The sequence below is a fragment of the Bufo bufo genome, chromosome 10 (genome assembly GCF_905171765.1).
Source record: "Bufo bufo chromosome 10, aBufBuf1.1, whole genome shotgun sequence".
Classification (NCBI taxonomy): domain Eukaryota; kingdom Metazoa; phylum Chordata; class Amphibia; order Anura; family Bufonidae; genus Bufo; species Bufo bufo.
The window spans coordinates 141153053-141165945 of record NC_053398.1 but is presented as its reverse complement, the minus strand read 5'-3'; the positions used below and the strand labels follow the sequence as shown (position 1 = coordinate 141165945).

General features: G+C 40.5%; 1 protein-coding gene across 1 annotated transcript in view; it reads left to right on the top strand.

Moving 5' to 3' along the window:
• Positions 1-8274: 8274 nt before the first annotated feature.
• HSD17B2 (hydroxysteroid 17-beta dehydrogenase 2) overlaps positions 8275-12893 on the top strand; it is a 34923-nt gene continuing 30304 nt past the window's right edge. The window contains exon 1 of the mRNA XM_040408962.1: positions 8275-8548. Coding sequence (XP_040264896.1) covers positions 8275-8548 — 274 coding nt within the window. The remainder of the gene's footprint in view (positions 8549-12893) is intronic.

Sequence of the window (12893 nt, the reverse complement as noted above, 5' to 3'; positions counted from 1 at the left end):
GAAATTTTCTTCAGTTGCTCTGTGAAGACAGCTAGTCCCGTCTCTAACGTTTCTAGGGAGCGTGAGGAGAGAGAGAGAGATCATCCTCCTGTTTGCAGTTGTACTGTCCTGTCAGGTCATCTACAACTGTCTGGATATGGGCTTCAGACCCTAGGCTGACGTCACCCGACTTAATTCTCATCTCGTCATATATAACTGTCTGGTCGCTACTAGTAACCACCTTTGTTTCACAGGACCTTGACATGGTAGCTTCACTCTCTGGGTTGCTATCGATCACAGCACATACGTCACCTATACCGCTCGTGTCATTATTAATTCTGACCTCTAGGGGCACTGATGAGCTAATCCCCACCTCGGACACTTCCTTAGTAACCAACCAACATTGTGGGGACTGCATTTCCACCTCTGGTACGTGCGGTACACCCTCTAGCCCTATCATATTTTCCTGCACCTTCAAACACTGAGCTGGAGCTGGGCTTTGCTCCACACTACTTATAGGCATGTCTTCAAACCTTTCGATTACGTCATATCGCGCTTCATGAAACATAGCAGATGCAGAAAATAAAGCTTCATCATCATTTACATTTTTACCACCAGGGGGCGCTTCTCCCCTGACCACAACCTGCAACGGAAAAGTTATATCACTGTCACCACATATTTCATATGACATCATATTTTCCTTATGCATTTCCGCACTTTTGTCACCATCACTTTGCACTTGACCAGCACCATTGTTTCCAATGGTCAATATTCTTTCCCCATGCAGGTCAAAGTGCAACTCCCTTAGATCCTCACTTAAAGGGACAGGTACAGGTTCTGCAGGAGTTTCGTCACTATCTGCAGAAGTGTCTACCTTACCCCACAGTAACAAACCGATATCACGGCCCAACACTCCCTCATGCATGAGCGTATCTGTAACATCAAGTTCATAAGTCCCTGTTCTCATTGGAGTCTGACGCTCAGTGAAAATCAGCGGATAGTCCTTATACGCACGACTGTCCAGCACCTTTAATATTTTACCAGTATCAGGTTTCAATATGGTGCTACCTCTTACCCGGGCTAGCATGGGATCCCGGATCCTTGTCATCCCAAAACTAGCTTTGGTCATGGGCAACTGAGGTAACACAGAAACCTTCTCCTCTGTAGATTTCTGCGAGGGAGCGATCACAGCAGGCTGATCCGCCTGTCCAGACACAGACTTATTACCTACCGGCCCAGCAGGTCTCCCCTGCCGCCGGCTCACTGTCACTGGGTCTGCCACATGGTTAATAACAGGAACAGTCTTACCCTTTGTAATCCACCATTCTGGTAAAGCAGTGACATTCTCTCCCGCAGACTTATCAAGGTTGTGGTTGCTCCTAGCAACAGATTTACTGCACCTCCGCACTCCCTCTCTAGGACTCCGGACACAGTCGCAGGGAAGATACGCACTCCTGAGAACCGCGCCGCTCTCCACCTCTTTGTCTTCCCGACGGTTGCCCTTGGCAACGGCATATCTTTGCCTTTTATCAGGAACTCCGCTCCACAACTGCCCAAACAATGGAAAGTCCTTGCCCAGTACAAATTCCACTTCCAGTGTCTCACATTTTAACAGCTCCCATTGCACCGAGCTATAGTCCGTCACAAAGGTCAGTGACACCGTAGTTTTGGTCTCTGGCCCCCTTGTTACAAAGTCCAGAATTTCAGGCAGGACCCAAGACACTTGCTGGCGGGAGTCTAGACTGACCCCCAGCGGGATTCCGCCGATCACTAACTCGCAGGATTTCTCCCACGGGCTATACCATTTTGCAGCCATTTCCACTGATCAGTCTCTTGTACTGGGCTTCTGGCCCTTTAAATCCTGCACTGTTTGCACCACAGAAAAAAAAAAAAAAAAAAAGTCCAGTTTAACACCAGCGGTCTCTGCTCCTGCAAACTAGCAGGCTTCCAGCACTTTTACTTATCAGCAGGGACACCTGCCCGCATCCGACACCAATTGTGGGGGGTTAGCTCTTCTCCGGGGGTGATTCACACAAATATCGTCGCCAGACACCAAGTTTCTGGTCCAAACATCACTTTATTTGGCTCCTCAGCAATCCAAACATAAAAGGTACAAAATAAACACCTGCCCGGCTGGGCTCTAACTAAACATATAATATCCTGACTCACCTAAAGTCACAGTTCACACCCTGTGAACACATGCGGCTTTCTCAGCCAATGTCCCACAGCCTCCTGGCTGTACAGAGCACAGTACGCCCACTGTCTCCAGTTCAGTATTTCTTGTGGGGGATTGGGGCTCAGTAGTCTGCCTGACTATGGCCCTGCGACCCTCCCAGGCGTCGCTGTGTCCCCCAACTCCAGGCTATCTCCCAGCCTTGTGGTCCCTCAGCCTTGCCCAGCTGAGACCACACAGACAGAGCCTCCAGGCCTCTGTCCACAGGTAACACACTACCCCCTTTCTGACACTCTGGGAGGTGCCTTATGCCAGGCCGATTACCTCCAGCTTGTCTCACCTGAGGTGGAACAGGGGTGTGGACCACATTATCCACCCCTTCCATGCCTCTAACCTGAGTGAGACCTGTCACTGTCTCACATCTTGTACATAGGAGCAGTATTATAGTAGTTATATTCTTGTACATAGGAGCAGTATTATAGTAGTTATATTCTTGTACATAGGGGGCAGTATTATAGTAGTTATATTCTTGTACATAGGAGCAGTATTATAGTAGTTATATTCTTGTACATAGGAGCAGTATTATAGTAGTTATATTCTTGTACATAGGAGCAGTATTATAGTAGTTATATTCTTGTACATAGGAGCAGTATTATAGTAGTTGTATTCTTGTACATAGGAGCAGTATTATAGTAGTTATATTCTTGTACATAGGAGGCAGTATTATAGTAGTTATATCCCTGTACATAGGAGGCAGTATTATAGTAGTTATATTCTTGTACATAGGAGCAGTATTATAGTAGTTGTATTCTTGTACATAGGAGCAGTATTATAGTAGTTATATTCTTGTACATAGGAGTAGTATTATAGTAGTTATATTCTTGTACATAGGAGCAGTATTATAGTAGTTGTATTCTTGTACATAGGAGCAGTATTATAGTAGTTATATTCTTGTACATAGGAGCAGTATTATAGTAGTTATATTCTTGTACATAGGAGCAGTATTATAGTAGTTATATTCTTGTACATAGGGGGCAGTATTATAGTAGTTATATTCTTGTACATAGGGGGCAGTATTATAGTAGTTATATTCTTGTACATAGGAGCAGTATTATAGTAGTTGTATTCTTGTACATAGGAGCAGTATTATAGTAGTTATATTCTTGTACATAGGAGCAGTATTATAGTAGTTATATTCTTGTACATAGGAGCAGTATTATAGTAGTTGTATTCTTGTACATAGGAGCAGTATTATAGTAGTTATATTCTTGTACATAGGAGCAGTATTATAGTAGTTATATTCTTGTACATAGGAGCAGTATTATAGTAGTTATATTCTTGTACATAGGGGGCAGTATTATAGTAGTTATATTCTTGTACATAGGAGCAGTATTATAGTAGTTATATTCTTGTACATAGGAGCAGTATTATAGTAGTTATATTCTTGTACATAGGAGCAGTATTATAGTAGTTATATTCTTGTACATAGGAGCAGTATTATAGTAGTTATATTCTTGTACATAGGAGGCAGTATTATAGTAGTTATATTCTTGTACATAGGAGGCAGTATTATAGTAGTTATATTCTTGTATATAGGAGCAGTATTATAGTAGTTATATTCTTGTACATAGGAGCAGTATTATAGTAGTTATATTCTTGTACATAGGAGCAGTATTATAGTAGTTGTATTCTTGTACATAGGAGCAGTATTATAGTAGTTATATTCTTGTACATAGGAGCAGTATTATAGTAGTTATATTCTTGTACATAGGAGCAGTATTATAGTAGTTATATTCTTGTACATAGGGGGCAGTATTATAGTAGTTATATTCTTGTACATAGGAGCAGTATTATAGTAGTTATATTCTTGTACATAGGAGCAGTATTATAGTAGTTATATTCTTGTACATAGGAGCAGTATTATAGTAGTTATATTCTTGTACATAGGAGCAGTATTATAGTAGTTATATTCTTGTACATAGGAGGCAGTATTATAGTAGTTATATTCTTGTACATAGGAGGCAGTATTATAGTAGTTATATTCTTGTATATAGGAACAGTATTATAGTAGTTATATTCTTGTACATAGGAGGCAGTATTATAGTAGTTATATTCTTGTACATAGGAGCAGTATTATAGTAGTTATATTCTTGTACATAGGAGCAGTATTATAGTAGTTATATTCTTGTACATAGGAGCAGTATTATAGTAGTTATACTCTTGTACATAGGAGCAGTATTATAGTAGTTATATTCTTGTACATAGGAGGCAGTATTATAGTAGTTATATTCTTGTACATAGGAGGCAGTATTATAGTAGTTATATTCTTGTACATAGGAGCAGTATTATAGTAGTTATATTCTTGTACATAGGAGGCAGTATTATAGTAGTTATATTCTTGTACATAGGAGGCAGTATTATAGTAGTTATATTCTTGTACATAGGAGCAGTATTATAGTAGTTATATTCTTGTACATAGGAGCAGTATTATAGTAGTTATATTCTTGTACATAGGAGCAGTATTATAGTAGTTATATTCTTGTACATAGGAGCAGTATTATAGTAGTTATATTCTTGTACATAGGAGCAGTATTATAGTAGTTATATTCTTGTACATAGGAGCAGTATTATAGTAGTTATATTCTTGTACATAGGAGCAGTATTATAGTAGTTATATTCTTGTACATAGAAGGCAGTATTATAGTAGTTATATTCTTGCACATAGGAGCAGTATTATAGTAGTTATATTCTTGTACATAGGAGGCAGTATTATAGTAGTTATATTCTTGTACATAGAAGCAGTATTATAGTAGTTATACTCTTGTACATAGGAGCAGTATTATAGTAGTTATATTCTTGTACATAGGAGCAGTATTATAGTAGTTATATTCTTGTACATAGGAGCAGTATTATAGTAGTTATGTTCTTGTACATAGGAGCAGTATTATAATAGTTATATTCTTGTATATAGGAGCAGTATTATAGTAGTTATATTCTTGTACATAGGAGGCAGTATTATAGTAGTTATGTTCTTGTACATAGGAGCAGTATTATAGTAGGTATATTCTTGTACATAGGAGCAGTATTATAGTAGTTATATTCTTGTACATAGGAGCAGTATTATAGTAGTTATATTCTTGTACATAGGAGCAGTATTATAGTAGTTATATTCTTGTACATAGAAGGCAGTATTATAGTAGTTATATTCTTGTACATAGGAGGCAGTATTATAGTAGTTATATTCTTGTACATAGGAGCAGTATTATAGTAGTTATATTCTTGTACATAGGAGCAGTATTATAGTAGTTATGTTCTTGTACATAGGAGCAGTATTATAATAGTTATATTCTTGTATATAGGAGCAGTATTATAGTAGTTATATTCTTGTACATAGGAGGCAGTATTATAGTAGTTATGTTCTTGTACATAGGAGCAGTATTATAGTAGGTATATTCTTGTACATAGGAGCAGTATTATAGTAGTTATATTCTTGTACATAGGAGGCAGTATTATAGTAGTTATGTTCTTGTACATAGGAGCAGTATTATAGTAGGTATATTCTTGTACATAGGAGCAGTATTATAGTAGTTATAGTCTTGTACATAGGAGCAGTATTATAGTAGTTATATTCTTGTACATAGGAGCAGTATTATAGTAGTTATATTCTTGTACATAGGAGGCAGTATTATAGTAGTTATGTTCTTGTACATAGGAGCAGTATTATAGTAGGTATATTCTTGTATATAGGAGCAGTATTATAGTAGTTATAGTCTTGTACATAGGAGCAGTATTATAGTAGTTATATTCTTGTACATAGGAGCAGTATTATAGTAGTTATATTCTTGTACATAGGAGCAGTATTACAGTAGTTATATTCTTGTACATAGGAGCAGTATTATAGTAGTTATATTCTTGTACATAGGAGCAGTATTATAGTAGTTATATTCTTGTACATAGGAGCAGTATTATAGTAGTTATATTCTTTTACATAGGAGAAGTATATTTTTATTTGGATTTTTTTTTTCTTAAGATGTTATTCAAAGAAAACATAGAAATGGACTTGGTGTAATAGACTTCCATGATTGCCAGTTCAAAATGTTTTCAAATCTCTAGATTTGTTCTGTTTTTCCTTTCCCGTGTTCCAGGGGTGCAACCAATTATGACAAATATGCAAAAGAATATCTGGAAGGGAAGGGGGTTAATACTTTTCCATTTCGGAATGGGCATTTCAAATTCACAAAGGCATGAGACATGTAGTCACTGCCCATACGTGTAACATGGCCGCTCTTCTCACAGTATGTACGCAGCATTCACACTTCCACATGTTAAATAAACTGAAGTTAGCAGAGTTAAAGAAAATGAGATTTTTCCCATAAATGACTCAATGACTAGTCTATTGCAATTGGAAAATAAGTGAGGAAAAAGGGAGCAGATCACTGTGTCCTAGCTTAGCTGGGTCATATTAGCAGAACATAAAATATGTCATAAAGATGCCAAATGGGCTATATATTACCAGCCCTGGACTGAATATGCATGAAAAATACTTGTTTTTCATAGCAGTAATAACAGTAATGCTGCTCATGTGTAGGCCTTCCTCCATAGACAGCAGTGCGGCACCTGTGCCAGTCCAGCTTTGGTACCTTATGTTGTACAGCGGCACTAAATATGTTTGCAGTATAGCTGTATAGTGTGACGGTATTATTTTAGTTTGTGATATTGCACCACTGTGTATGCATTATTGGTAATCCACATTGCAGCTGCAGTCCTTGCCTTTGCACATGCGCAGCGATGCGAGGAGTAGTGTCCTTCGCTTGTTGCCACTGAAGAGGAGACTCTTCTCCCGCTAAGGGCTCATGCACAATTTTTTTTTTTTCTGTGTCCATTCAGTTTTTTTTTTTTTGCAGCCCATATGCAGAACCATTCACTTCAATGAGTCCGCAAAAAACGGAAATGACTCGGTGTGCATTCAGTTTCCTATCCTGTGCTTTTTCTGCAATACGGACAAGGATAGGACTGTTCTATTAGGGGCTGGCTGTTCCGTAAAATGCAGAATGCACACGGCCAGTATCAGTGTTTTGTGGATCCGCAATTTCCGGCCCTGTTCAGGGCTCGTTCACACGAACGTATTTTGCGTTCCGTATACAGTCCGTATACGGAACCATTCATTTCAATGGGTATGCCAAAGATGCGGACAGCACTCTGTGTGCTGTCCGCATCCGTTGCTCCGTTCCGTGGCCCCGCAAAAATTATGAGTCCTGTACTATTCTTGTCCGTTTTTGCGGACAAGAATAGGCATTTCTATAATGGGCCTCCTGTTCCGTTCCGCATATTGCGGAAGGCAAACTGGCGGCACGGTCGTGTGAACGAGCTCTAAGTATGAGTTTCATTTACTTTCTTTTGCAGGCACGGATGTTTTTTTTTATGGATTGTTTGGGACCCTAAACCCCTGCTGTATAAGTGCACCGCTGGTGGTTTAGTGACAGGTTCCTTTAAGGCTACTTTCACACTCGCGTTTGGTGCGGATCCGTCATTCGTCTGGCGGCCAGCAGAACGCTGCAGGCAGCCTCCAGAGCGGAATGGAGACGGAACGGAGGCAAACGGATGCGTTCTGAGCGGATCCTTTTCCATTCGGAATGCATTAGGGCAAAACTGATCCTCAGAGCCCTGAACGGATCTCACAAACGGACAGCCAGAACGCCAGTGTGAAAGTAGCCTTACATTAAAGGGGGATGCTACAGCTTTGCCTGGAATTGAGTGATTGTGACCAGTAAGCCATGCCTTATCTGTAAGCGCAGGCTATGGGGCCTCCTGATGGAACGTCTTCTACTCTCTCAGTAACTTTTTGCTTGTTGCTTTCCTAAGTGATCACTCCCTCGCCTCGTACGTATCTCAGATCCTTTTGCTGATTCTAGTAATGAATGGGTTATCTGAACTTCTTGTACAAGTGTGTGAAGGGAGGAGTCCGCCTGTCCAGACAAAGGGGGGGGGGGGGTAAAAACCGCAAGACATATAAAACGAGGTGGGAAGACAATTAATATTTATAGCAGCAAGTTATTGACGGCTCCTGCAAATGATCTCATTGATTGAAGTCTAAAACTACAGTGTTACTTTGGAGTATGGAAATGGTCCGGTGTGACTCCGCCGCGCTCTCCTACGTCGCCCTCAGCGCTCTCTTCAGTGGACTCGTCATTCACAAATTCATTAAGAACAAGGTGAAGATAGAAAATGCTGCCGTGTCTTGTCTGCTGTCCCTGCTCTTGCTGGAGATCATCTGCTGCTGCGTCCTCTGCAGCCGTCTGGGTCTCCCCCTCTTCATCATGGCGTGCGCCCTCTATTACCTCTCCATACCTGTCCGAAGGATGCTGGCGGCTGAAGACAAGACGGTGCTCATCACAGGTAAGGGTCCGAAAAAGTTATATCCTCACTTAGTCTTGTGTTTTTCACAAATGTATTCAGGAATTGCATGAGTAGCAATTACTGGGACTGCCTAAATATCAGATCCTCACGGGTACAAATCGCACAAATAGCAATTGCGTCACGTAAATCTGAAATTGTTTTAAAGCGATATAAATTGAGGAACTGCTTAGATAGCAGATTTGCTTTTTTTAAGGTATCTTAAGGAATCGCATACATCTGAAATCCTTTTATGAGCTATAGATGACAGGGAACTGCAGAAATTGCTATTTTTTTTTGAAGATATATTAGGGAATCAGGTAAATATCAAATCCTTGTGGGTGTATAAGACACTGCATACATAGCAATTGCTTTTAAGATATATTAAGGAATTGTATGAATCTGAAATTCTTTTATGACACCTACACTGGTAAAGGCTCATGCACACGACCGTATGTATTTTGCAGTCCACAAAAATACGGATGACGTCCGTGTGCATTCTTCCGTATTTTGCGGAACGGAACGTCCGGCCCCTAATAGAACAGTCCTATCCTTGTCCGTAATGCGGACAATCATAGGACATGTTCTATTATTTTTGCGGAACGGAAATACGGACGTACGGAAATGGAATGCACACAGAGTAACTTTGTTTTTATTTGCTGACCCATTGAAATGAATGGTTCTGTATGCGGTCCGCAAAAGAAAAAACTGAAAGGGACACGGAAAGAAAATACGTTTGTGTGCATGAGGGAACTGCATGAATAGCAATTTCCTATGTTGAACCTGACCTGATATATTAGGGAGCTGCAAAGTAGCAAAAATATCAAATTCCTAGACAAAAATTTATGGGGCTACATAAAGCAACTATTTTTGAAGTCGCTAGACCTGTGACCATCTGTGGTAAAACTACAAGATGCACTCTCGCTTGGCTGCTCTCAGAACTCCACAGAAATGAATGGAGCATGCTGGGAGTCGTAGTCTAACCACAGCTGGAGTGCCGGAGGTTAGCCATCACTGCGCTAGACTGATATAGTAGGTAACTGCATATATAGTCATTACTTTTGAAGAACCTGCACTGATATAAAATATCATCTATCTATCTATCTATCTATCTATCTATCTTATAGCTATCATGTATTTATCTCTCGATCTTATATCTATCTATCTATCTATCTATCTATCTATCTCTCTTATATCTATCTATCTCTCTTATATCTATCATGTATCTATCTCTTTATCTTATATCTATCTATCTATCTATCTCTTTATCTTATATCTATCTATCTATCTATCTATCTATCTATCTATCTCTCGATCTTATATCTACCATGTATCTATCGCTCTGTTTTATATCTATCATGTATCTATCTCTCTATCTTATATCTATCATGTATCTATCTCTCTATCTTATATCTATCATGTGTCTATCTCTCTATCTTATATCTTTCATGTATCTATCTCTCTATCTTATATCTATCATGTATCTATCTCTTATAGCGCATGATATTCCATGGAATCTCTGGTCTCTTCTGTTCACAGATTCTTAAGTACAAGTCATTTTCAGCTTCACTTTTGTCTAAAGATAATTGTGTAATTCGGGTCAGAATAACCTCAGTTGTGCATTCATATTTTTAGATGAAGCTTCTGAGACTTTAGGTATTTTCTATACAATCACTCCGTGATTGACTCGCAGCCAAAGAAGATGTCTGCCCCAGGATTAACAAACAGAGATTACAGCAGAGAGAACACTATGTGCTCTACATAGGGATTGAGAAGACATGCATTCTCGTCTGAACACAGCATTCATGTGTATAAGGTGATTGGGAGGAATATTGTAGCAGTTGTCCAAACAAGCTTCTGGTCGCCAGTTAGTAAAGATGTCTACTAGTTGCTGAGCAGCAGCTTCTTTGCCTCTGCAGATTAGGAGCACATGCACACTTGGCCAGTCTAAGCGTGCAGGTGTATAGAGAGACTGGGAAGAACAGCTTTCGACCAAAGGAGCATTAGGCCAACAGCTATTAAGGTCCCTATATGCCTTCAAAAGCTGGAGCTTGTTTGACCGACAGCTATCTTCTTCGACTCACCCATGCACATACAAGCTGGGCTCTGTATGTGTTTCTAATGGGGACAGAGGACAGAGGACTGCTGCCGGACACCTCAGGTGGTGGCTTATCTCCCAGGAGAACAAAAGGATTGGGCGCTGAAATTCCTTGTGTCCAATCCTTCTCTTCCCCAGCATATGTTGCTTGCTCTCCATACACATTAGACAGTGGGGATTTGGCCAACAGCAACCTCATGTGTACCGGCCCGTTAGTTGCATAGATCCAAGGAACATTACCTTGAGGACATCTCATGTAGACATTTGAGCTTCTTATTGTCACAGCATATAATTTATGCCAAGTCATGAATGGTCTTTGATAAACCTATTGAGGGTGGAGAAGTAGGAGAAGATAAAGGATGGACATGGACAATGTAAAAACGTCTCATCAGCTTGGACGTTTTGACGAAGTGAGTTTAGACGCTCTGCTCTTCCTTTGTGGAAACTTGCTTGAAGTGACGTTGGGTAAAGGTGACTATACCCTTTCAGCAACTCGTTTGGTTGACCTCTATACACATGCTTATTTAAGGTGAGCTTGCATATGTTCTGTATGGAGAGATGGGACTAGGCCAGTGCCAAACACCTTAGTGCATTGGCGCATTCCATGGTCTGCCGAAAGCTTTGTCTGACACAAGTCTAACGTGTATGGGCACCTTAAGGTGCTGGTAAGAAATTTGGGAAAATAATTTTATGATGCTTGATATCAGCAGCCAGTGATGGAGTGTGAACGTAGCTGAGAAACTTCTAACAGGGCTGGACGGTCCCACTGGAGCACCTGAGGTTCAGTGCTTGGACCCAAAGGTCCAGCAGAAGACAACTCTGTTTGGAGCCCAACCCTGTGGTCTATTTCTCATGGGATGATTCCCAAGTAACCTGTTAGACCTTATTGATGGCACGTTTTGTGGTGGTACCAAAGATTACATTCAAATTATGGACTTGCCCTGTATAGATGGAGGGTGGACCTAAGTGCCCAGACACGGACTTCTATGACTTTTCGGGAGCAACATTAGTAGTGGGTTAGGCAATAACTAAAGGTACCTTTAGACGGGACAATTTAGCAGGCGATTGTTGGGAAGGAAGCATTCCTTCCCGGCAATTGCCTGCTCATCAGTAGAAGAGACATCTGTATTTACATGCAGGGATCTCCTCCACTGTATGGGGAGGAGTGATCGCCAATGGCATCACTCTTCCCCATACAGACTCATTGCTTGCCGGCAGCAGAGTGTGTTTAAAAGTCATGATCTATTAGGTGCCTACATAATCAATCCAATTAACCAACGAATGAGCGTTTCAGAATTCATTGGGAAATCGGCGGCACCTTTACATCGACAGATAAACGCTAATGATCGTTACTGTGAATTCTGATTAGCGAATATCAAGTTGATTCTTGACCCTTGTAAAGTGCCCTTTAAAAGGCTTGGCTTTGGTTGATCCAGCTTGGTGAATATGGTCCTATATAGCTATGGTCCTAGTCAATACTGTGGGTGGTGAGTGATGACCTATGTTCTTAGGGGGAGATTTATCATCTCCCTTGTGCCTGAAAAGTGGTGTTAAAAAGTTGCAACTTTTTAAAAGATTGTTGTATCTCCTGGTTTTTATCCCACACTCATCACTTTTCACAAAGGAGGGGTAGCCTGCATCCGCAACAAATTTATCTTCATTTACGCCAAATAAAGCCAGAAATCAATCTCTGAGCTGTCGTAGATCTCTGATGAGGCACACAGACAGCTGGAGGCGCCTCGTCATAAATTAGACCCATCTTCCAGCAGCTCAGGGGATATCCAGACCGGTGCAGAAAGTATCGGCTTTGATAAATCTCCCCCATTGTAACTAATGCATGTTTCTAGATTGAACTGAATAGTAAATATAAGGCTCTGTTCACATTTACATCATGGCTTATGTTCAGAACAAGCACAGTAGATCCCAGTAGCGCCCATTGGACCCCATTCACTTTTTATGGGGTGCACTGTGATTCACGATAGTTGGCATAAAATCTGACCAAACTGCAGACTAACACTGAACAAAACCCAAGTAGAATTGCCTAAAATATCTATAAAAATACAATTTGAAAATTCTAACGACCTGTTCTGTAAGTATATCTCTTTGTGGGAAAGCTGCACGGCAACAAATATGGCTACCATTACAGCCCCCCATGCTAGCTGACATCCGTACTTCTGTATGCCAGAAAGCCGTACATCACTGAGCAAATTTGCAACTTGGGAGTCTAAGAAGATTGTTGGGGCAAACAAT